The sequence below is a fragment of the Buteo buteo genome, chromosome 1 (assembly GCF_964188355.1).
Source record: "Buteo buteo chromosome 1, bButBut1.hap1.1, whole genome shotgun sequence".
NCBI classification, from domain to species: Eukaryota; Metazoa; Chordata; class Aves; order Accipitriformes; family Accipitridae; genus Buteo; species Buteo buteo.
In genome coordinates, this window is record NC_134171.1 from 65,493,004 (window position 1) to 65,519,863 (window position 26,860).

A 26,860-nucleotide genomic window follows, 5' to 3' on the forward strand; every position below is an offset into this window, starting at 1 on the left:
GACTAACGCATTCGTCAGGTCACGAGAGCAACTCTTCTGTCCTTCAGAACTCAGAACTTGGGAAGATCTCCTGAGCTGCTGAATACTTTCCATGATGCTGAGCCATGTCAGGTCCCACTTCATCTCATAAACTGCTCTGCTTCTTTTTCAACTCCTGTTGAAAGGTTCTCAAGGCCTTTCTCATGTGCTCAGGGCAGGTTTTAGTGCTCATGTGAATAGACTTATTTGCTTTATCTGACCAATGATGGAGAGCCTAATTGCTGTGTCTCTTGTCCCACTTCTACACTGATGTAAGTCTTCTAATTTTAAAATAAGATATTTATTGCAATACAAATGAGGGCAAAATCAGCATGAACACATAAGCCAGTAGTTATAAAGCAGCAGTAATGGCAAGCAGAGACCAGTAGTTGAGAGTAACTGTCACAAACATCAGCTGGAGAATTCACTAGCTTTCTTTAATCAGTGGCTTTTTATGGTTACTTCCTGGGTGAAAGAAGGTTTGATACAGTATTTGAGAGTGTTTGAGGATCATGTAGATCTGTGACAGTAAACCTAAAATGACAAGAATTTATACTGGAGAATTAGGCTGACTGTGTTTTATCAGTATTGTGATGTTTTACCAGTCTTGGTTTCTGTGTTTTTTCCGCTCCCTCCCCCCTTCCCTTCTTCTGTACAACAGGGATTTGGGAAACAAGTGGATGTGTCATATATTGCCAAACATTACAACATGAGCAAAAGCAAAGTTGACAACCAGTTCTACAGCGTGGAAGTAGGTGACTCGACCTTCACAGTTCTCAAACGCTACCAGAACTTGAAACCTATTGGCTCTGGGGCTCAGGGAATAGTTTGGTAAGTATCAGCAGTTTCTCTTATGCTTTTAAATAGGATTTGCCTTTTGCATTTCTTCACAGTTTGCTAGCTACAGACGTTGTCTAAAATTGCAAAAATAACAGTCAGGCAACGGACGTCCTGAGGCAGAAGAAGCCTAGTGGTTCGCTAATAAATTCTCCTGCTGGTAAGAATGATAGCACTACGTTTGTTTCTTCAAATAGCAAAATGTAACTAGCAAGAAAGCAGGAGAAACATCTTACCATAATTGACAACTGTGGCACTATTTCCAGAGGCAGTGCAAATAATACCCCAAGTAAACCCTGTAATTTTAGTCTTTGTACAGTAAAATTCACTGAGAGCAATATAGAAACATGTCACATCCTATAGAATTCTCAACTATTCAGAATGGGAGCCTCTCGAATCAAGGTAACTGCTAATGTTTCCTTTATTTCTTACAAGAGACATTGCAGTGATGTGAGCAATGTGAACAAAAGACAGAAATTCAGTAGCTCTTCTAAACAATACAAAAGGCTTATGGAATTCAAAATTATTATGTTCAAAAGTTGTGATATCCCGGTTGGCTTTTGCCTCTGCATTTTCAGATATGGCTCTTAAATTTCAGTGACTTGTATTTAAATGTCTTTGTGCAAGCATTTGTTACCTGTTTAATTATGAGGCATTAGGGTAACTAACACAATCTTTTATCTATAATTCGATCAGAGATGAAGTCTAATTCCATCTGTCATCTTTATCACTGCTCTTTTCTGACTTTGATGTAATGTGTTACATTACAGTTGGAGGCAGTGGTAAAGCAACAGGTTCCTTTAATCTAGGGGCAAGTGGGCTTCCATGGATCATTGGCATTGGCACTATAATTGACAGTGTCACAACAATTAGCAACACAACCTTAAGTCTCAGTCTGTCACTTCCAGTGTTTAGTATACTTTGAGGCCACACAAGTACAAAGATTGATCTAAATGATCAAGTACTTTATTTCATATCTTAAACACAAAAGGGCTAAAGGTTAGTTTAAAATCAGCTTTGGGAAAGAAACATACTTTGTGTTGAGTACTATTAATGTTCATTTTGCACTATTTGTCCACTTCCATATATAGCAACAGATGGGTTTTTTTCTTCCTACTTACTATTCTCTATTTGTTTTAGAGGAAAATCAGATTTTGTTGAACCTCTCTGCAACTGAATTCCTGTAATGATCAATTATGAGCAGCAAAAAAACAGAAGTTAAGCTAAATAAAATGAATAACATCCTGTGAATTGTCTTTCCTACTAAGAGTTGATAGGCAAACATTAAGAATATATTAGGAAAGAAAAATCAAATCAGAAAACAAGTAAGTTCAAGTGAAAGTTAACACAAATCCCCTGAAATGGCTGAGCAGCATGGTGAGGCCATAGAAGGTCTTTCTGTATTACATGATACATGGGGAAGATAATGAGCATTTTTGCTTAGTATGTGTTACGTTGTAATCTGCCTGTCATGAGGCATAATTTACCAGAAGTACATCAACAAACTATGAGCAAAACATGAAGAATCAGTGGTGAAGTGAGAAATTAATGAAAAAAAATTGTGAGATAAATATATATCTAGTTTAGCTAAGGGAAGACAATACGTAATAAAAAAAAAGAAATCAGTTGTGTGAGTTTCTACTTGCATAATAATAGTAATAATTATATAGTAATAATAATAAGTTTACATAGTAAACTTAAATAGTGTAAGTTTCTACAGTAGAAACACTATTTAGAAACTATAGGTATTTTGATGGATATAGGGTTATTTCTAGAAAAAGCAGATTAATTTAAGGGAGAAAAATATACTGAAAAACTGCTTGTTTGTGGAGTGCTGCTGGCTCTGGTGGAGGAGGTATTTTGCCCTGCTCATCTTGTTCCTTTGCAAAGAATAGCCATGAGGAGTGCCTCTATGAAAATAGCGGAAAAAACCTAGGTTGTAGTTTCTTTTAGATCCAGTGGCTCTGTTTATACTTAATGACTTGTTGTTCGGGAAGCATAACAGATCTGGGATGCAATTCTGTCTCTTAGTGCCAAAATTAGCAGAAGTGTAGGAGCTGGATGGGTAATTTCTGATTGTTCCTTCTACCGAGGGCAGACAGAAGTAGGATAGCTCAGAGTGGTTTAGGCTCAGACCTCTCACAGCATGCACTATTTCTGGATTTTCCTTCCAGATATTTGTAGGTAAAAGGACACTACCTGTTGTCTGGCTGGAGTGACGGGCTACCCAGCTACTGGAGACAGCTTTAGTGCATAGCGACATCTGGTTTTATGGAGTGATAAAGGTAGAGTATTATTGGTAAATGCTAACTACCCTTTCAGGACTGAGCAGCTGCCAGCAGTTGCAGCCAGTTGCCTGCTGCTTGACTGGTCTAAATTTTTACAGCTTGGCAAGTGGAGTCCATGCTGTCTTCCCCACACTGGAAGAGCTGCGCTGCTGGTGACTTTTCTGGTTTGTCAAGTACTTGGCCACACAACTGTAATTCCTACATCTTGAGAAAAGGGGCCTATTTAATAATAGATTTTTCAATAATTTGACATCAAATGTCTCAGTACCAATCAGGTGCAAGATATTTCATGCTAAGGACTGCCTCAGCACTAACTTCAGGACCAAACTCCACTTGCTAGCAACAGCTTCCCTCTGAACCTGGATGTGGGACCCCATGTGCCCAGCATGCTGGCTGCCTTAGCACCTTGCTGGGTATACTTGGACAGGCAAACTGTCTGCAGCCCAAGAGGTAATTTTAGAGGCAGAGGGAGATGGAGGAGAGATATGATGTTTTTCAGGCTGCTCTGGAAGCTGGTGTTGCTGGGTTCCAAGGCAAAGCCACAGAATACTGAAATCTTTCTCACAGAACTGTATAAATAGATGTCAACATAAGCAGGAGAATTTCAGTGGAAAATAATTCATACCGGGAACAGAAGCAGGCACGGGAAGCAGGGAATGTGGTTATGAAAGAAGTTGGGACTTGATTCCACTTGATTATTCTGAAAATTACATCAAAGACAAAATAATTTTCTTGATATGGAAGTATTAAAGAAAGATATTAAGGTCTTCAGAAGATGATAATTTATTAAATTATGTGAAAAAGAGAAAGCCATATGATGTGAGCGTTAGCTGTGATTGTGCCCATGTGAAATAATTATAAACTTGGTGAGAAAGTGGTATTGGCTATAGACATAGTGCATTTGGTATCTTCAGAAATTAATTGTAGGAGCTTTCAATGGGATTTGTGCTAACTGTGTTCACAAGATTATTTTTGCCAGCAGGAAGAAAGAAAAAGCTGCTTGGAATCTCGAGCAGGGAGGTTCCTCTTCAGTCTGCAAAAATTACTTGTAATGCAAGTGTAGGCTGTTTGCTTGCTGTACATCACACTGAAATCTGTGAGAAAGACTATATAGGGTGCACTTGCATAAAATTGTCATGTTGTTATAGGTGTGGTGACAATGGGACATAGCTGAAACAGAGCTTGTAGCTTATTAGACCAAGCCGTAGTTGTAAAAACTATGCAGGCTTTTAACCACATGAATTGATCTTCAAGTCTGGGATAGAAACAGAAAACGTCAAAGGTAAAATGAGTTCAGAATAGTTTTCTGAGTTTAATTAAATATGTGCCACTTAAACTGCTGAGAGAAGAGGTAGTTGATACCCCTCTGCAATGTTAGAAGGGAGTTGTCAACTACCTTATTTTACAAGGGGGGGGGGAGAGAGAGAGGGACAGGTCACTTAGAGCCTGCGGGTATGGTTGGTTTAGATGAGGGTGGAGGGAGGGGAGTTCTCACGTTCCATAAAATCAACAGAAATATGCTGATGTAGGAGTGGATGTTTCTTTGTGTTTTAAATGAATGCTTTTTGCCTGGAAGCAAGGCAATTGATCTGTAGGTTTTCTGCTGTGGTTTGCAAGCTATCATTTTTTATATTGCCTGTGATATTTTTGATACTGCCTGTGGTGTTTAGAAAAATGATGTTGTACAGGAATATTTCAAAAAGAATTTGAAGGGGCTGTGATGGTTTTTGAATTTATGATGGAAGCAAGGGTGAAGTCCAGTTTTCCATGGCAGGTAGTGAAGACATCACTTACAGGCCTGAGGATACAAGTAATTAAAATCTTAGAAGCAGCTTACGAAGACATTTGGCCTGGTTTATGACCACATTGGTGCCTATACCTGTGTGCATTATCAGGAGAAAGTGTTAGCTTTAAAGACAAAGTTGTCTGGGTGAGTATCAAATAGATGAGTCTGATGATGTCTTCCAGCTGAAATCCTGAATGTTTGTTTTGCTTTTTTTCCAAAGAGTGAAGACAGGCTTTCATGCTGTATGATGTTGGGATGTGGTCTAATGATGTGTAGCTGGGCCATGGGAGTGTTAGCTGGGAAGCGCTTTTTGCTATCTAGTTTATGCAAGAAGTTTTTGTGTCTTGGAGTAATGTTTGGGGAGAGGGGAGTATGGGAGCAGGAATGATGGTTTGAGGATAGTTTTGAAGAGTCCTGGTAGCTCTTCAGTGAATGCATTATAAATTTAGAAAGATATCTCATCTGCAGATATAGAGGAGACTATAAATATATTCTTGAAGGAGTAAGTTGGGCAATCTGTTGTGGTTTTATTCTTGGAATTAGTGATTTGATGATATCTTTGAGCCTGAATATGAAGGAGATTGCAGAGTCTTTGTGTTCCCTGTAACAGGTAGAGTCAGCAAGTCAACTGATAGCTTGCTATGTTGCCTAAGGTTACCATAGGTTCTCATTTGCTGATTTAATTGTAGTTTGGCAGTTGAATCTTAAGGAGTGCAGAGTTCTTTCAAATCAACATGTTGTGACGGTGGTCCTTGTTGTGGCTTATATAACTGCTGATCATAGAATCATTTAGGTTGGAAAAGACCCTTAAGATCATCAAGTCCACTACTAAACCATGTCCCTAAGTGCCATGTCTACGCATCCTTTAAATATCTCCAGGGATGGTGACTCAACCGCTTCCCGTAGTGTTCAAAGGCTGGAGGAAGAATGCAACAGATACTGTCCACTACAAGATGTCCAGTATGAAGGTTTTTTTGTTGCTGTTCTCCTTGGAACTATCATAGTGAAGTGTCCTGTTGTGTCATGATACTGGTAATGGGAGATTTGTTAAGATGGAGTTGGCTAAAACTTGCTCTAATTCTCCATATATTCATGTATTATATATATTAAGACAAATATTATAGGGAAACCTCTTCCATCCCATAGATCTCTGGTGGAGGTCTGTGAAGATGTGAACATAGTCAATCAATACAACCACTTAAAAATAGATTTTGACTACCTTCTGTGTGGAATGTGCCTGTAAATGATGAAGAACAGATCTTTGAGTTTGCAAAACCACTCGAGATCTTTTGTATGAAGGTTATCCTTCAGTTCTGGGTTTGTGTAGCACAACTGACTCCTGGTCTGAGTATAAGGTTCTAAAGTGATATTGCAATGGGAATAATAGCAAAAGCCGTGGAAAAGAGGAGCTGGCACTTCTGAGCATAATTAATTTTGAGCCCACACTGATCAAAGAAGAAGAATAGTCTATGCTTTTACTACGGTGCAGTGGAAAAGAGACAGAGAATAGTGGACATCTCAGTGACTTACAGTTAATGCACAACCTCATTTGTATTGTTTAGCTGGACGCTGGTGTATTAAAGTTCTTGAGACATCAGTATATTTCTCCATCATGACCCTGCTATCCCAGTAATATTGTTTTGCTTTCTTTGTGCCACTGAACTGAAATACTGTATTCCTTGATAAAGGTCAACATTTCCGCTTCTATAAACTGGCATAGTTCCATTAAAGTTCAGAGGTGTTCTCACCACAGGATAGATCGCTAATTTTCCTCAGAAGAGGAGAATAAAGAATACATGTCTTTCAGAGGAAAAATGAAGTGAAGCACATATCCAGATATGCCTAGAATTTCAGTGGCCCTGAAGGGAGTGGCAGTGTTAATTTTGTCAGTTCCAGTCTCTCCTGTGAATCAGTACTGAGTGTGTTGTGAGTTCAGTTACTTGCATTTCAGTTACACAGTCACATCTCGCAGACTTTTTGTGCTTAACATTCTGTTGGCTGGCACTGCAGATTTATCCTGTTCTGTTAAAGATTCTCCAAATTGTATCCATTAGTTCAGCTTGTGTTCTCTTTCTCATGCTGTTGCATGCTTTGTTGATGTGCTTTGACACTCCGCTCCTGAGGAGGTTTTTGAACACAATGTTTAGAGAGTTTTACAGGTGGTTTGTGAGAGAGTAATGTAGAAAATAGCTGTCAGTTTGTACTGTGAAGTATTACTGCACTGTTAGTGAAATAAGCATGTAAATTTAAACAAATTATCTGATGTTTCCCATTGCTAATATAATCTCATACAATGGCAACACCGAATGAGATGTTTTCTTTTCTCTCCTGAGAACAAGTGGTTTAAACTATTGACAGATTATTTTTTTTTTTCACTTTGGGAAGTTCTTAAATATTGAAATACCATAAGTAAACTCACAGCAAGCTTCAAGCCTCACTTATTCATTTGTACATTGCAGGATTTTTCTCCAACTACCAGTTTGCATTCACATTGTAGTATTCTGTGGATTTTCTAGCATGTCATTGCTCTGAAATGCCAAAAGTTTAATTGCATATATTCAGTTAGCCATTGATCACCATCTGATGTACATCTGGAACCACACATTCTGGTTTGTTGTTCTGATGTATCTGTGCCTTGATTCTTCAGAAAGATAGCAAATTTCCCAATTGTATTTGGAATCTGGATCACCAGCACGTGCATTTTAAGGTGCTGAGAGACGCCCAGTGGGAACAGCAAAGATTGAGTATCTCTGTGGATTTGAGCTCCAGAATATTGAGTGAAGGTGCTTATCTAAGTTGGTCAGATTTGTGTTTCTTAAGGTGATGTTATTAGAATTTCCATAGTAACACATATTCAGAGACAGTTTGCTTGGATATGGGGTGAGAGGAGGAGGCAATGTCTTGCAATGCTCTTGCTATGGCCTCAACAGAGAACTTAGCTTGGATGTGGAGGAAACTGCTGTTAGGATCATAGAGAACAGCTGCCATATGTCAAACTATATATAATGCGCCTGAAAAATGAGGTAAGTTAATTGTCTTTAAGAATAAGCAGCTTCTATTCCGTGTTTGCTTTGATTCTTATATCTTCTTCTACCTACTGTTGTTATCTTTATTGTAAGTGGGAAAGAAGAAAAAAAAAAAGTATATATCCAGTAGCAGTGCATGAAAGCACCTGAGGCAGAATGAAGACCCATTTTTATATGACAGGTACCTCAGATGTAATGTTTGAAAAAGAATTATTGTTCTATCTTTTTTTTTTAACACGTAATTACTTTACAAAAAATATTTGTCAATTCTTTTTTGTAATGTCCTTTTTCTACCTAAATGAAGAGATTCCTGATAGACAGGAAGCCACCGTGTGTTTCATGTTTGTCTTCTTGTGTTTTGTTTCCATTTGCTTGCGCACAGAAATCTCAAATGTAATTTAGGTTCTGGTAATCACAAATGATGTATAATAAAACGTGCCACAGTATGGTCTCCTAGCAAAGAGATCAGAGTCTCTGTCTCTAAAATACTCAGACTGCCTATATTTCTGACTGTCCTTTTTTCTTCTTTTCTCCTTAAAGAACCTGTGTAGTTTCTATGACTACAGTAGTTAAGCAGGCAAAATCTATTCCAAATTTTCTCTCTGCAAGTTTATGAAAAAAAGTGTAAATAAGTTGGTGTAGAAGCTATCTCTGTGCAACCTGTTTTTGTGAACCCTGACAGCGATACTCACTTCACTTGGTCATAAATTACAGTACTGTGAAGGCACTGTCAGGCTCATTTGAGAGCATTGACACCCAGGATTTTCAGTACAACTCTTAGGTATAGGGTGGGTTTGTTCATAGCCATGACTGGATAAGCATTTGTGATCCTGTTAGAGCCATTAAAAAATTTATCAGCTGTTTGTAAATTCTGTGGCTGCAGAGAAGTAACTGATGTTTGTGTAACTTAAGCTCTTTCTGTGTTGGCTGATTAAAATCTCAGTTTAATTTACACCTTTCGCTATCAGACAGTAACATTTTATAACTCCCTTTACAGATGTCAGGCACCTATCTGCTCCTACCCCATCAAAAACTTCCTTTTGGTCACTGTCAGATCTCCCTTTTCTCACATTTGTTCTATCTCACTCCTATGCTGCGATGTATTGGACAGATTTTTTTCAAGACTCTCCTTGCTTCTCCTGTTGTGTCAGGTTGTCTGCCTGGAATTCAATTGCATGCAAATTTCAGTTCAAGGAGGAAATCAGGGTTGGAATTAACTACTGTCAGTGCATTGCAGCCATTCCTTAACTGAGTTCAGACTTAATCTTTCATTTCATTCACTTGAAATCCTGTCACCACTGAAATGAAGACTGTTGCATCATCATCACTGATTACCATGTATTTAACATGAGAGCAATTGCACTGAACGCTTCTGTTCCCTCTTAGGAACAAGGGGTTTCTCCCATGATAGGAGAATAGCTGTGACCATATGGAATCAGAGAGGTAGGCCTGTAGGACAGAGCATCCAAATAAAAGGGCAGGTATCAAAACAGAGAAGCAATGGAACCAAAAATAGAAAAACCAGAGCCAGTCTGGAAGGAAATGCAGCTCAGATAATTCCATTTTCTTTGTCAGCACATATTGTTGATATTTATTCTCTGATATTGATGTGGTCTACAGATTTTCACAGTTCTTTACAGAAAGCAAAATGTTGTCCCTTGTCCCAGGACCTGCTGTCCTCAGACAATCATAACAAACAGTGACAGCCAAAAAAAAAACCACCAGAAGTTGTGCAAAATAGAAAGACAATATGAAACAAGAGCATGTGTATGAAGCTTAGGTGATGTTTGTGAACATTGTGAGACATGTCTGGCATGACATGAGTGGGAAAACTCACCAGAATGGGCAAGAGTTGGCAATAAAGAGAGAGGCAGTTAGGAAGGGAAGCAGACAGGACAAAGACTCAAAGGCAGGAGTGAAAGCAAGTGGCAAACAGGACATCGAGGGGTTTTTTTTGATTTTTTTTTTTTCTTTTATTCTTTTCTGGATTCACAGCATTACACTTTTCCTTCCAAAATTGGTTGGTGCCCATTTACAAACTGGAAATAAGTTCTGTAGCTCTGGGGCCGCTAATTCACCATGAGCCACAGAAGGGGGTAGGGTTTGTAATTCAAACAAAAATCTTGTTTTAAAATTGTGTCAGAGCATCTACATCTTGAAATTTCTGGTGTAACAGAGCAACTCTGAAAACTTAAGTAATTTTTAATTTTGTTTGTGTTGAACAAAGGCATTTTGGCTTGTTATACAGTAGGTAAAAACATTTTGTATCCTTACAAACCATCAGTTTTACCTCCTAGCATCTTACCTGTGTCAGAGATGTCCCTCAGTATGAGATACTGTATATACAGAATTACCCCAGTTGGACGAGAGAGTGCTGAATGAGTGAGAGCAACCTGGGTTGGTTGAGGTACTGTCGGTGTAAGGGCAGGCTGTGGACTAGCCCTTTGGCTGGGAGTGAGGCAGCACTGGGTTTCTTCCCTCCCACAACAGCACCAAGTGACATTTCAGCATCTCCATTCTTCTGTTTCTGTCTGCTTAGAATAGTCTTGCAGAGATTGCAGGGTTAGTTTTGGGAAACTAGAATTGGAGTAGCCTTTTAGGGTTAAACTTTTTACATTGGCTTTTTTTTTCCTTCCATGATTATCACATTGCAGGTGATGACTAACTGACAATACGTTTTTAGTGCTTGGTTGAATTTTGACTTTTAATCAGTTGAGAAATGCAGTAAGAAAGGTTGTGAAATAATGTTTCTTTTTCTCCAAACTGACAGCTTTTGTTCTGTTCCTCAGGCAAGCCAGTAAGTCTTTTAAATTATGACTGTGAGATGGCTATGGAAGATAGTAGCTGTTTTCTGTTTCAGTTTGTAGATCCAAAAATAACAGATTTATCATGTGACTGACAGTTTGAATGTGCTAGGTACTCAACTTCTGCCAGGTGCATAGACTCTGCCTCGGTGTCCATATTTCCCTAGTCTTGTAAATTGCTGTTAAATGAGGAAATTGGACTTTTTCTGGCTTTGATACTTAACACAACTTGAAAACTGTCCAAAGTTTATATACCCTGCTGAAAGTTCAGAGCACTGAATGCAAGATCTCTTTACCAGATTTAGTGTCTTATACCCATTCTCCAAACGCTGGGCAAACATTTACTCAATATGGTTTAAATACAAATCATGCTTTAACTTCCTTTGTCCATGTATTTCCTGCCACTGAATATTGATAGGCACCCCCAGCCCTGATCCATTTTGCAAAATTTTACCTTGCTCTGGCTTTGGTAAATCTTGAGCATACAAAGAGTGAGTAGTGTAGCATACTTTGGAAACCATGAGACTGTCATCTCTTACATGCGTGACATGTAAGGGAAAGCATTTTGGCCTAGAGCCCTTTTAAAGCAGAATGAAAAAAAACTTGGCTTCTTTCACTGCCCAGGTTGAATTTCCGAGGCTGGCAGTTAATAAAGGTTAGTATGAGCTAGCAGACTATATAGTGAATTAGTGACAGGAGAAATGCAGAACCAGAAAGTACTGGTTTTACAGTTCTATTCAGAAGCAGATTCTACAACTGAGTCACTTTCGGAGCCAAGTATAAAGAATTAGCAGAGTATATACAGATGAGAAGTATGTAAACATACTTCATATTTAGCATCCTCATGAATATTTTAGTCACCAGGGAAACTAAAATGGCACCCATTATGAGAGGTGTGCCAAGCAGTGTGTGAACAGTATAGCTGTTTCCACGTTGCCTTTCCTACCATATCCCTGCACCATCTTTGTGAGTGAGAATGGCCATGGGAAAAGAGTTTATCCTGCATCAATATACAGAGCTGATCAGTAGATTCTGAAATGGTTCTTGCTAGGGCATCACCAGTTCATATAATCAGAAAGATAACTAAACTGAAGTCCAGCTGTAGGTGAGAGAGTCACAGAGGTATTTTTTTACAGCTTGAGCCGAAAGGGCATAACCTTGTGCATCTGAATTGTCAGCTCAGTCATGAGATTTTGGTCTGTGCAAGGTGTGGAGCTTCTCTATACATCTATACACAGGCTTGTGGTTTGTGGTAGTGATGGAGCTGGAGAGGATAGTCACTTTTAAGAACTACTGGAGATTTTGATGGAAGAGCATTTTGTTAACATGAACAAATTTGATACTTTCACCTGTGTAATTGTTTTAAAAGAAGGTATCAGCAGAGCAGGTTTAGCATACCAACTGAAAAATTTGTCAGCCAGTAATAGAGGGCAAATTTTACTGCAGACCCTCCTTTTTCTTAATAGATTCCAGCCTGTGATTCCTCTTTCCCAGCAGTTTTCCAAGTGTGTAGCTTCTTTTGCCTCATAGTGAATTATTTTCTTATTTTACAGTTTTACCCAGTAGTATAATTGGTGAAATTATAATATAGCACATTTGGAGCCACCAGTGACAGATGTTGAGTGAACTTTTATTGTAAATATGTTTACTAAAAATAAGCGTTCCAGCCTTTTTTTTTCTGTGCAACTTCTTTTACATTGTCTTATATATGATGTCTCAATCATCTTCCTTCAGACCACCCATCTGAAAGTTTGGCGGTTGAGAGCTGTCTCAGCATGACCGAATTGTAAAATAGATTTCACAGCTAAGTTTTCAAATCTAGTTGCCCTTAGAAATACAAATTCATTGTGCTTCCCAGTTTATCTTTGCTGGAAAGGGCTGCTTGGCTTTGACATTTCAGGCAATGACTGCAGTATTTTAAACAGAATGAGTAATATGGATTCAAAATTGGGCTGCAGATGTCACAGATATGAAAATGATACTATTCTAATCCTTTATGGGTGACAGTAAAGGGACTGGATGAGTTGTGAGCTTGGATTTTGTGTTTGCTTTTTTAAGAATAAGCAGGAGTGCATTTGGATCTCTGAACAAGTTCTTTAAGATCTTAAATACCTAGGCATACACTGTCACAGATCTGACTGGGGAAAGACTCCTGTTGAAGTAGTTTCTTCTAGCTATGGTGAAGATTTGTCTGTTTGACTCCCATTTCAATAAGTACAGTTACGACTGGTCATGTGAGCAGGTTTTGTTGGTTGGTTGGTTTTTTTGGTCACTTCCATTTTCAGACAGAAATGTGTGTAGAGCTCTTTAAATCACCTTTTTTTTTTTTGTTTGATAACCAGAGAGCTTTGGTCTGATTTCTGAAAAAATGTAACTCAACTAAAACATATTTCCATTTAACCAGGGCCTTTAGAGAGCTGTATTTTGCAAGGTGGGAAATAGAATAAGTATGTTGTAGTGAAGTGAAGAAACCTGTTTTATAATGCTACAGTAATAATTTCATTGACACTGTAATGAAATGATACAGGAGACATGGACATTTTTAGTCAAAATGTGCCACATATGCTCTTCTCTGTTCTAAAATATTTAATAACTAAATGTAAAATCCATAATATGAATTGGACAATAAACTTCTTCATTTTCAGTGGACTTTATTTCAGTATCAGAACTGTAAGTCTTACAAGCAAAGTTTGAGAGCAAGCATTTTCTAGTGCAGTACTCTAAATGAAGAGTATTGTGAAAGCAGAGAGCAAGACATGTCTTTTCTGTTTTTAACTGGATTTTGCCTGCCATATATTTATTAAATAAATGAAAGCATGTGCACACTGAACAGTGGGCCTAATTCTCTAAGTTTTCGTTGAAAAGAAACCTGTCTTTCCTGATTAAACACTGAAATGTAAAATAGAGCCACACATTTTGAAATTTTGTCTTAAAATCATCCAGGTTTAATGGTACATCTTTGAAGTTTAAGTGCTACAAAATTCACTATATGATTTTGACAGTAATGTTGAACTCTCATTCAGGGAACTAGGATGATAATCCCAAAAGGTTCAAGCACTTCTGTCCTCTCTCATGTTACTTCATTCCAACACAGGATAAGAGATCACTTGTTGAATATTTGGCAGCAAGTTACCTTGCTTTGGTTGCAATGTTCCCAAAGGCCCAAAGAGGGGACCTGCTCCATTTAAAATGCACCGAGGTGACAGCCTAGTTTGACCTTTTTGTCTTTGCTGCTTAGGTTTCATGTCACGTTGGCATGTGAAGGGGCTCCAGAGGGCACCAGCTGGAGCACCTTGCTGGCAAGGTATTTGCTGTGGCAGGATGCCTGTGTTTGACTCCTCTGCTGCACTTCAGCACGTCCAGTCTCTGCTGCCCCGTGCAGGAAGGAACACTTTAAGCTCAATCAGTAATCTCTGCTGTGATGAGGAAGCTCATGGAAGGGCTTGGAGGCTGATTTATTTATTCTGCGCAACATCCATGGCAATAGTAAAAAAGTAAATGATGACTTGTGTTGCAGCTGGGGAGGCAGCTTGATTGTATTTCCTAATCCAACTGTTACCAGCTGGTTGCAAGAAGCTGTGAGCTGATGGAAACTCAAAACAAATAGCTGGAACCATATACAGTAACAAGAAAAGTACAGCAGTCATCCATTATGAAACTGTTTTGGTCTCCTTAAGTATAAGCTGTGAACATTGTCTCAGAGGCCACTGAATTTCTCTGCATTTTGAGGAGAAATAGACCTGATCCGGAGCGTAGAGTAGCCATTCCTGACAACAGGTCTGCAACTCTTCATTAGGGTCATATTGGTGCATGTATGGAGTTCTTTTCTTTTACACTTTTGTCATGGAAAACATTCACTATTTTTAAAGATACTTTCTGGAGAGAAGTTTTCACTCTAAAAATAATGATTTTTTTTTTTAATGTTTAAAAGTAATTATTGAAAAGAGGAATATGCACTGTTTATAAATAGAAATGTATCAATGTCTGCCTTTAGAAACTCAGAAGTTACATGTTAAAAGGAGAAGAAAAAAAAAGTAAGAATGAGAAGGTCTAATTTCATTCTAAAATTTGGACTGATAAGTGAGGACAGCATAAAAAGCAAACGACCAAAACTCACAAAAACCGCTACCAGAATACACCTTAAAATTTCCTTAAAGCAAAATAACTTTTTCACTCTTTTTAGTTGGTGTGCATGCCTGAAATGGGACCTTAAGTGGAGAGAAGAAAAAGCACTTAAAATATTTTATGGTTAAAGTTTCATAAACCATTTTTACAGAAATTTTGCTTTATACAGGAAAAAGAGATTTGGCTCTTGTTCCTAAAAATGACTTCCTCAGAAAGTGCAGTAGTGATAGTTATCTGAAACCAAGGGCAGGGAGTTTGAGGTCAGAGAAACTACTGTGAAAAGGATTTATATATACATCCATCTCTGCTTTTCTTTTTATGTATATGTGTATATACATTTAGATGTGTAACTCTGTGTGTATATAGAATGTGTTCCGCTCCATATGTCAGTGGTGATTGTTGGGGATGAGCTATCATTAGCGTTCTTGTTAAGCATAATTTTCAAGGTTACCAGGTCTCTCCACTGATTGAGATCTCAGCACTAAATAAGCAGGGTATTTCAAATACAGAGATCAGTGCTTTGTTTAACAAGATTGGTTTCAGCTTTCTTCCCTCTTGCTGTGCTGGGATGAATGAAATAAGGCAGAATGCTAATGTCAGTGGCAAAACTACCTTACTTAGAAGGGTCAAGTAACGCAGATATAAATAGCAGTCATTTGTAATAAACAGTTCCAGCTGCAGTCTTTCTGGAGGAAGGCAAAGAGGACCAAAGTTTGTCACTTTAGAAAGTAGATGTAATACTAAGTAGCTTTTCAGAAAGATTTTAATACTATATTTGTCACAATATATCTATGTAATGATAGGTAAGAGGAATGTTTAGTGTCCAGATTTCTACAACATTCAGTGAAGAGACTTTCTTAATATAGAAAGCTGTTTGCTGAGGTTGCCAAAAGTCTCCATTTCACAGCCTGCCCCAGGAGGCTGGAGGCTGGGAGCTTCCCTTCCTGTTTTGGGTTTCCATTCCATCATCTGAAAGCTAATAATAGTACTTTAATGAAGTAGTGGCTTGAGAAAGGGTAAGCATCTTGAAAAGGATGTGTGTGCCCCATCTGAAGAATCTTGAAACTAAAGGCTACCAAAAATTGCCATTTGTTATCCTAGGAACCCATCTCTAAGAGTCGATTTAAAAAAAGATATTGGGTTTTCTGTGGCTTTGGCAGTCTATTCTGGCGTAGTATATAATGGAATTGATAATTGTTAAGTTTCATTGTTGATTAAAAGAATTATTCCTCTATGGGAAGAATAATTTAAAGTATTTACTTGGTAACCGTCTGTTGAAATAGAAACTTGGGACATGAAACTAGAATGCTTTTCATTGCTTTTTGAAATAGGTATAAAAATGAATGCCTGGACCTTCAAGTGTATCATAACAGAGCATTGCTCATTGATCATTACAGTCTGAACTTGCACACAACATTGGTGGTAAATGATGATCTGGGTTTGTGTGAATCTGACTAGAATGAGTTTCATTTATTTCCTTTTTTTTTTTTCCCTGCTGAAGTCAGCAAAGAGTCCTGTTAAATAGCTGTAATTACGTATATCTCTTGGTAGTCATGAATTTATGTTCGCATCTGGCTAAAATTTTTTCACTCTGCTGAATAGGTTTGTTTCAAATTATTTAGAGTTTTAAAAGGCATTTTTAACACTAACGTTTACCTTGCCAAACTAGCTGTAAACACAATTTATAGGGAAAGAGTTTATTTACTGCATTTTCTGTCTGTACAGCTGCCAGAGATATGGCAGTAAACTTGGAGGATTTTCTGAGCTCATGTTTCAGTAAAACTATAATTTTATTACAAGACTGGGGTGAATTATAGCCTTTGTTATAAAAATAAGGCAACTGTATAAATTAAAAAATAAATTCATAGTTGAGCAAGAAGTGTTATGATAGAGTTTCCAGAGAAAGAAGCACAGGCTTTTAGATGCAAGTCCAGTCTCTTATTGGAGATCTTGAAATGACTTTCACACTCAGCCTTTTCAGAGCAGTTCACAGACACTCATTACTCTCTCTCTCTTATTCCTGCTCCCTTGAGTCACCTGTTTATACAGCCACTCTTCTGCCAGTGATTGAAGTTTGTCTTAAGAAGGCTGATATATCATCAATACTAACCTTGGTGTTCCAAGGTAAGGATTTTGTGTAGCAAGCACCAGAGAGAGGACCTACATGTGGTATCTGTAATTTCATTGTAGTAAAATGCATAGTTGGCTGTCTGTAAACAAAAGCTTCTCTCTGGTGAATAGAAAAAAAACGTGAGTGCTATTAATTTACTCAGTGCAATGAATTTACGTATTGACTTCTTGAAGTAGTTGGACACCTTCCATTTGATAGAAGACAATGATAGAACTGCAGTCAAGATACAAGCATCTCAAAGTAAATATCCCTGTACAAAGCATTGCTTTAGTTGTTTTATTTTCCTCCGTGATATGTAAAGGACTAGGAATGGATCATAAAAGCCAAAGGCTTAAGAAGCGTATGGTTTTCTGATTTTAGATTGATGCTTTTTTATCTCTTGCTTTGATAGAAAGAGAAAATTCAGAAAAGCAAACAGAGATTGTAGACTGGAGAAGGTGGTTGCCCAGACAAACTTTCAGTGTTACTGTTTTCTAACTCCTAGTCAGTGATTTTATGCTGTAACTAATGAGATTAAAATATGAGAAGAGATAAGATTATTAAAATAATTCAAAGTACTCTTACATAGCTCAGGTGAGTCTCATGTAGGCTTTTCTTCTTAAGAGAAGTTGAGTGATCAAGTAATATGGATTAGCTGAGAGATTTGTCTGCTGAAGTATATTTGCAATATATCTCCATGAACAATAGAGACAAAACCTTTAACTGTTGAAGTATCTTTTTTTTAAAAAAAAAATCCTTTGGCTTTGCATTTTATTTGTTCAATACTTTCTTAATGGAATTAAGGGGTATTTTAGTTGTGGCCTATATGATGCCCTGTTGTGGCTGAACTAAATGAGAATGAGAGACACAGTTCTGAGAGTTGCTACAGGAGGTTTGCTTTCTGCTATGTACTATTAGGCTATAAATCACACATCTTGTTCCTCCTAACGTCAGGTTTAGTTGAGTGAAATTCCCTGGCCAGAATGAAGTCAAATCAGGCAGGATCTTTGATAGCCTTATCACCTGAGCTGCTTCATACATGCTGTAACTAGTGAGTGTGATATCTTTGTTTATGCATGTGCCTAGCATGATATTAGCTGGGTCATAAAAGTTATATGCCTTATTAATGAATAAGAAAGAATTGTTACCAAATGACAGAATGGATGATGTTGGAGAGCACCTGGTCCAACCCACCTATTCAAAGCAGAGTCAACCAGAGCAGGTTGCTCAGGACCACTGGAAGAGTCTGACTCCATTGTCCTTACTCCTCCCAGCAGATAACTTATGAACAGTGGTAAGATCCCCCCGAGCCTTCTCTTCTCCAGGCTAAACAACCCCAGCTCGCTCAGCCTCTCCTTGAATGGTAGATGTTGCAGTCCCTAGTCATCTTCATGGCTCATCAGTGGAATTGCTCCAGTATGTCCCTGTCTGTCCTGTACGGGGAGCCAGGAGCTGGACCCAGTACTCCAAATGTGGCCTTCATCGCGCTGAGCAGAGCGGAAGGATCACTTCTCTTGACATGCCAACAACAGTCTTCCTAAATGCAGCCCAGGATGCCATTGCCCTTCTTTCCTGCAAGGGAACATTGCTGGCTCATGTTCAGCTTGTTGTCCACCAGGACCCCTGGGTCCTTCTCTGCAAAGCTGCTTTCCAGACTGTTGACCCCCAGGCGTGTAATGGTCCCTGGGATTGTTCCTTCCCAGGTGCAGTACTTGACATTTCACAGTGTTGATAATTTGGGGAGATTCAGTATTTATTTTTACTTTTTTTCTGTAAATTAACATTTTGATCTGAAATAGTTTCACTATGAAAATGTTAACATGGAACTTCCTGACAGTTTCAGAATACCTGCAAGGGCACTCATGAGAAATTTTTTTTTTCCCTCTGAACATATTTTTGGGGGAAATCCCACCATCCTGCCCCAAATGCCAAGAGTGGACTAAAACATTCTTCACAAAACTCTTCATCACCTTTAGCAAACAATTATTCTTATTTGTGAGATGTATTTGGTGTGTTATTTATGCAGGAGTAGTGTAATTGGAATATTGCTTATTCTTTTCCACCTGTGTGGCTTCCAAGACATACATTGCCAACACTTTTTTACTTATTTAGAGCACTTGTACATTTTTGTTGGCTTTGTGACAAAGCTTCTGATGCTTGCATGCTTTCTGCTCTGTACTTGGTCAGTCAGAATCTCTAAGTGAATGTCAGTGAATGTCTACAATAAGCAGGAATTAATAAGAAAAAAGATATTAATTTTGATGCTTAAAAAAGTAATTATTTTTAAAACAACTAGTGACTTGGTTGATTTATCTTTTAGGAAATACACTGTTGCTTTTAATGGAGTAGCAGAAAACTTGTGTCATGCCTTTCCTCATTCTTGGTAAAAGATAAAGTCAGGAAGAGGGTCTGAGGGCTGTCCATTTGGGAACGTTTCTAAGAATTAGTGTGCTTTGTGAAATGTAGAAGTCAAAATTTGTGTAGTCAATTTGAATCACCACAATAAGTGGTTCAAATTCATAGGGGTTGAAGGTTATCAAAATAACTGAAGGTTGTACGAAACATTTAAAAATTTAAGGAGAATTTTAGGAGCCCAGCTTTAAAAGCCCACTTTGCCAACTAGAGCCTGTATTTCTTCATGTTTTCAAAATTTTTAACTAATCATATGTAACAATTTTTTTCATTATCAGAAGGAAATGGTAAAGAAATTTTGTGAAATGGTTCTGTTTATAGGTATGTTATTGGAATTGGATGATATGGTCTCGAAGAATGATTAAATAACTTGATTCCATTAGAAATATCATAAGGAAAATACAAACTTCATTTTAGATAAAAGTGGGCAATTGTTCATTGAGCCACTCAGTGAAGGTGTCCTTAATAATGACAGAAAAAACAAAAGCCTCTCCGCTGTACACAATGCACAGAGAGTTGCTTTATGAAAGAACTTTTTGTCTCATCCAGTTTTTATTGTATTTTTATTTGAAGCTACTTAATTTTTTTTTTCACCCCTTGAAAATAAGTGTTACTTTCCTACAGAACTGGAGTTCAGAAGTAGTGGTGCATGCTGTCTTCTGCTGATGTGGTGGTACATGTTTCCTTTTGATGTCTTCTTTTTTCTCACTAGAAACTCTCTCTCCTTCTTTTGTCCCAGTATTTTTCTCAGTGGAAAAAAAAAGGCTATAGTAGACTTGAGGCTCAGGAATTTGCCATGAGAAATGCAGGCTATCCTCTAAGATGCATAACCCCTGTGTTTGTAATTACTGCAGTGCTGCATATGATGCCGTCCTTGACAGAAACGTGGCCATTAAGAAGCTCAGCAGACCATTTCAGAACCAAACTCATGCGAAGCGAGCTTACAGGGAGCTGGTCCTCATGAAGTGTGTGAATCATAAAAATGTAAGTTTTCAGTAGGTAACTGGAGAAGCGGTATGTATATTGGTTTGTTAGAAAATTGTTTTGCTGGATGGCTTTTTAAAACAGAAGAAGTGAAAAGTAAATTATGCTCAAGGGCTAGTCTTTCTGGTACTATAAGCCCACATGAGAGACTGAGGATCTTCCATGTGCTTATTTAAAGGCTATGCCAAATGAGGGTGCTGCTAGTAGGGTTAGGGTCATAGAACGGGAGAGAGCAGAATACGTTCTTGTCAGCTCCTTATCCAGAAATGGATAAGTGGTTGTTGGAATCCTGGCTCCCTCCTCTTGTCACTGGGATTTGTGACTCAAAAGTAGTGCCTCTTGAGTTGGAGTACCCATGCACAAGTGTCACTCACTCCTTGTTCAGGACTTCATCTGAAACCTAGTCATATAGATATATTGTATAGATTGTACAAGATGAGGGGTCATCCTGGTGAAGATTGCTGCAAAACTGCTGAAGGAAATTAAGAAGCAAAAGCCCTTTTCCATTCTCACGTATTTGTGTGTAAGCTAATGTTGTGGAGCCAGGGACTCTAAAGCCTCAATACATTGTGCCATTCCTTCTAATCACAGTCGTCTTGTTGAAATAAACAGCACTAGCAGGTTCTAGACTTCCCTGCTTCTTACACCCACTACCTATTGTATAACATTTAGTATCCGTAACGAATGAAAGTATTCCTTCACTGTAGCAAAAGAGTTATTCCAGGGCTGTATGTTAATTGGAACCATCTACCTATTAGAACTATCTGCCTGACACTATATAAGCTTGCTTTTTTTTAATGAGATATGTAGGATTGCCCCGTTGCATTGTCAAGGGATCTCCCAAGGATTTAATTTTCCTACAGTTCCTTGATTTCTGCTGTGGCTTGGTGCCATACCTGTGTGCCCATTCCTTTTCATTAGCAGTGAATTTTTCAGTTTGCTACATGTGTAGTCTTGCATCAGATCCTTCAATGACTCTTCTTCCCTATGCAAAGCAAAAATGAGCTTGAAAACTGTGATGTAAGGTGAAATTTGACACTTGTTCTCGATCACAAATTCACATGGAAAGTAAAAGGACTGACCCTAAAATGGCAAACGGCAGGACTTGTCACCTATAGTGTCCTCTGCCCCACTTCTGGGCATTGACTTATCCTTATGTTTCCACTGTGTTGATCAGGATAGTACCTGTCTCCCCCCTGTTGACTTGGATGGAAACTACCCTCAGTCAGACCAATGCACGGAGCTTTGAAAATGCGGGGATGAGTGAGTAGTTCTCCCTGTAGGCAGGAGAATGATGCATTCTCACTTTTTATTTTTAATGGATTGGAAAGAGTGGAGGGCAGCAGGAGCGGTATTAATTTTAAATACATAATTTTAAAAATGTTGCATAAGAGCTGATAATCGCACCACATTGGTTGGGTCAGAGTTTTAACCTGTCTATACAGAGAAGTGCAAAGGAAGGAGAGGATTGTAAAGGCAGCTGTGCGGAGGCAAGAATCAGTCAGAGTATGTGGAGTAGACAGAATATTGAACCACTCCTGTTAGAAAGCCTAGAGAGATGATGGAGGTGTGGAGGGAGACATTCAGATGTTGTCTTCATGGCGGCTGTGCTGATACCTTCTACCTCTATTGCCCACATAGAAGGAAAGCATGGGAAATTCAGGTCCCAGAGGTCATGTTTTTCCTCTATGCTGTTTCACACCTTTTTATCAGTGTCTTTCAACAGCCCAACCCATTTAAAAAAAAACAACAAACAAGTAAAAAAGGAGTTGCAGTATGCAAGAAGTTTTTGCCCAGAATGTGTCTACAGTTTTAAAGTGCTTCTACTAAAAAGCAGTACCTCTCATGATGGAATTTGTGTCAGCATGTGCACGTATGTGCCCTGAAAGGAATTGAGGCCATGTCAGAGAGAAGGAAGGTCTTCTGTTTAGTTTTAATGAGATGGTTCTTGATTATTTGTCCCCTCAGATGAGCATTCTTCATATGTAAGGAATTTCTCTCTGTAGCACAAGAACTGCTATGCTAGATTGAGCTGAAGTTGGCCTTTAAATCTGTAACTTCAAAATTTGGAGGACTGTCTCACCCTTAGCATTTTGATTTGTCACGATCATCACTAATCCTTCTCTCGGAAATCATTTCAAGTGCACCTAGAAGAAATCTTGGAGATCTGCAGTATTTTATTTTCAATGTTGCCGACTTACTGATCCATAAAGTGAGAAATGTTACTATAAATTGAGCAGTGAAAAAACAGAGTTTATGCTTTAAGACACACTTCAAAATGGGTTCAACTGCTTACATTTATCACTTCATCCTTTTGTCTTACTTTGCTTTTCAGATTATCAGTTTATTAAACGTCTTCACACCACAGAAATCTCTGGAGGAGTTCCAGGATGTGTAAGTAACACAGGCAGTAATTAAACTGAAGTTTTAGAGACATGTGGAGCATTATAGTGTACCATGAATGCAGTAACTCAGCAAAATACAAAGGTTATGAGCCCCTCTAAAGAAGATCATGTGTAGTTTACACTGTGGGTAGACAGATATTCTGCATTCCCATTTTGAGAGCAATTTCGACACTTACAAGGTGCCAAATACTGGGTTTCCTAAGAGCTGTAATAGTGTGCAAAGCCTCCTGGTGGCTCTTGAGAAGGTTAATGCGTTCGCATTTGCCTTCACATGCAGAGGAAAGGGTATGAGTAGTTAAAAGGGCCGGCTTTTGTGTTGCTAGTTTGCTAGGGAAATGATCATTGTTATGTGACTCCCTGACGTGTGTGAGGTTTTGAAATGTGGCACTTCATTCTGAAATAATTTCCTATACAAGATGCTGATGTGAAACGTTTCCTCATTTTGTATTTGTTTTGACATAACCTTTGACTGCGTAAAATTACTTGCCTGGGGAACTAGTGCTAGGTGTAGAGGACAACTAGCATCTCTGCTGAACACTGCACAAACACTGCTGTGCGTAGCATGAGCCTGCCCTGAATGAAATTTTAAATAGTCAGTGTTTAAAATAGCTGTAGTCCTTTTATCTTTCAGTCTTTCCCAGATTCTGTATACATTGTGTGGAAGCGTATTCCCATTTTGTACTCCAATATCAGTAGTGATAACAGACAGATAGCAAAAGCTGAAGTCAGGCGTCTACTGTTGTGGTTTTGATATATGGAATTTCCGCGTAATATTGTCACTGCAGACTTGTGCAGAGCAGAGGAGGCAACTAGTGCTGGAGAGAAGACAAGGCGAGCAGCTCACATGGAAATGGAGAGCTAGTGTTTTCCCCAAAGTTTGAGAGTGCTTTAATGTAATGTTACCGTTATGAATCAGTTGTGCTTGTGAGGTGTCTCATAAGAAATGAGCTGATGGGTTTAACATAGTAACTTAACACTAAAGGGGATTGGGTTAACGTCCTGCTGAGGTTGTCAGTGAAGCTTACTTATCAAAAGCACAAGACCAATTAGTTGTAATGAGAATGCAATGTCATGCAATCTTAGGAGGATTTTGGAGACATTTCATATGGGGATGCATATTTTAACCTCTCAGATGTCTCTACTACTCTCCAATTCCTACATGTACCGTGGTAGCCATTCCTCATAATGGTCAAAGGCCAAGCAGTCGTGTCATTTGGCGCTTGTGGCTCTTCTGTTTTCTGCACATTTTGGTGTTGTGCTGCCTGTTTGCCCAGTGTCTCTGTTGTCGGGAATGCACCAAGAAAGGGCCAGCAACCCACCTGTTTTGCTGGGACACTAAGAGTGGGGTCTCTGCAGTGAGATGGTGCAGTGAGAAATGAACACGGTGGTACCATTGTGAGTGGGCCCAGTCTCTAGCTGTGTTACTCCCAGTCATCAGAAATAAAGTGAATTTTGAAGCAAGAAAAGGCATTGTTACTTATTTGAGATGATGCTGTGGTTCCTCTTCAACACAGAAAATAACCCTATGACTTTGCTTTTTCATTCAGTTACCTGGTAATGGAGTTAATGGATGCCAATCTGTGCCAGGTCATTCAGATGGAGTTAGACCATGAGCGAATGTCCTATCTACTGTACCAAATGCTCTGTGGTATCAAGCATCTTCACTCTGCAGGAATTATTCACAGGGTAAGGGGCCTTTGGTTTAAAACTTAAGGCAGCATTTAACATCATCATGAAGAGTTCAGAAGCCACTTGAGTTTCTTGTGTACTGTGGATCAAAGCCGTATCTCCCAGTAAAATGACTGTAAACTCGTAGAGTCGTAGTCCATCCCCTTGGCAGAGTAGCTTCATGCTTTTGTTAGGAATGAGGTTATTTGTGAACTTAATCAGACAAGAAGGCACTGTGATTATTGAAAATAAATAATAACCGAATAATAAGCACTGGAAATCATCAAAGTTATTATGATCTCTGAAACATGTAGATAAATGTTATTCCTCCTGAAAATGCAGCTGGCTACATCTACCATGCATGACATTGAGACACTTTGAATTGATCTTGTAGTGTGGTCCAAGTATTGCTTGATCAGGATCCACAGAGGTCAGGGCATATGGAATTGGCATTTGCCATCATTTACATGTGCTAAAACAAATTAAAAGGCTGCCAAATTTATATTAGAGGCATCCTCTCATTTTGCTTTTCCATGTCAGAGTGCTGTGTCTGTTAAGGATGCGGTACCTGGCTGTGAATGCCAGAGGTAGCGCTATGGGTGATTGTTGACAACAGAGGGAATGGTTCATGTGACTGTGAGCAGGAGGCAATTCTGAATGGATTGAAGATATCCTGAGTTAACTTCTTTATTGAAATGTACTTTTACTAATTTGAGATTTCCAGCTGAAAAAAAAAATCCAAAAATGTTTCCCTTCCATTATGAAAGGAAGAAAATAAGGGCTTATAAAACGAGTTACAAAGTGGATATTGCTTTACAATATACAAAGGTCTCCTTTCTTGGCATGTTGTATGTTTAGCAAAGGATGATAGATTTGGCTTCCAGTCTCAGCCAGACCCAGTACAGGTATCTCCACATGTACAGCTGGAATGTCTCTATTAGGCCTGCAGCATTAAAAAAAAAAATACTCTAAATGGTACTCTAATACAAATCCTAGATTCTTGCACTGCTAAACGCAATTAGTTTAACACCAGTAGGCTTGGGCTATCCAGGTAAAGCCCCACAGTACACCAAGTTAGAACATCTTCCAGAAGAGTTTACTAGAGAAACTGTAGCAAGGTTTTGCTGTGTATTTACAAGTAAGTGTCAGAAGACTAAAAGAATATTTGAAGGATCACCTAAAGTATCAGTCCGTATCACAGCTGTGCCTGGCTTTATGAAGAACAGTCATATGTCTTTTCACTATCTTTTGCAGGATTTAAAACCAAGTAATATAGTGGTAAAATCTGACTGCACATTGAAGATTTTGGATTTTGGACTGGCCAGGACTGCAGGCACTAGCTTCATGATGACTCCATATGTGGTGACACGTTACTACAGAGCACCAGAGGTCATCTTGGGAATGGGCTACAAGGAGAACGGTAGGGCTGCAATTTCATAGCAAGCACAGTGCAACCTGAAGTGTAAGGTCTGCCTCTACAATTGTAAGGGGCACCAGAAGGAGAAAAAGAAAACAATGGGAAATGACATCTTGAATTTGAAAGGCCCGTCATTTAAAGCAGTTTCTCACTGTTGTGTACTGCAGCTACAGAATGTATTTGGAATGCAATGCTGGTGAATTTATCAGTGTGGGATTGCAGAGTAATGAGAAACTTGTTCTTAGTTGTGGTTGAACTTAAATACAGTTAGGTCTTTCTGACCAGAATGTCTTTGGCTTCTGTAGCTATGAAACAGTGTAGGAACCACTGGAATTGCTGAATGAGTGATGTGATCTAAATTTGAGTCTGGGTCTCTGAATTTTTTGAGGGAAGACGAAGAGGTACAAGCTGAAATAGGGAATCCTAGCCCTTCCAGAATTTCTCCAAGTCCAGAGCTAGATCTGAATTTCAGAAATGGTTTCTGTCTTTCTGATAGCTTTAACTAAATTCCGAGGTTTTGTTGACAGGTTTCATGTGGTCAAGACCTAGGTATAAATTTTGCAGTTTGAGTCTTTTTTAAATGGAAAGTAGAGTTGGAGAGAAGAGGAAAAAGTAGAAGCTAAAACCCCATGAATCTAGTTTGTATGTAATATCTCTAGATGTAAATAGGATTTTGCTCTGAACAGTCTGTGAGGGATCTGGATACCTCTTGGTCCCTGGAAAGATTCTGAAAAGCAGGTAGGGGGTACTCACTATAGAGAAGCAGGTAAAGAAAAATTCACATTTTGCAGGGGATGAAGGGAAAACTTTATAAGTGATTCTCATTTTGTGAAAAAACTGAGAATTGCATCCGAGTGCCAGGTGGACCAGGCAGAAAAGGAGGGGATACAACATATAGTGGAGAAAAATCTGTTATGACTCAGATTCTGCTGTCAAAGCCTACCACTTGTCTGTTTGATCAAGGAGACTTTTTGATGACA

General features: G+C 38.7%; 1 protein-coding gene across 1 annotated transcript in view; it reads left to right on the forward strand.

Moving 5' to 3' along the window:
- Window positions 1–26,860, forward strand: part of LOC142033781 (mitogen-activated protein kinase 10-like) — a 118,181-nt gene that overhangs the window by 43,812 nt on the left and 47,509 nt on the right. Inside the window, exons 4-8 of the mRNA XM_075034144.1 lie at window positions 680–849; window positions 20,261–20,390; window positions 22,726–22,784; window positions 24,343–24,481; window positions 25,718–25,883. Coding sequence (XP_074890245.1) covers window positions 680–849; window positions 20,261–20,390; window positions 22,726–22,784; window positions 24,343–24,481; window positions 25,718–25,883 — 664 coding nt within the window. The remainder of the gene's footprint in view (window positions 1–679; window positions 850–20,260; window positions 20,391–22,725; window positions 22,785–24,342; window positions 24,482–25,717; window positions 25,884–26,860) is intronic.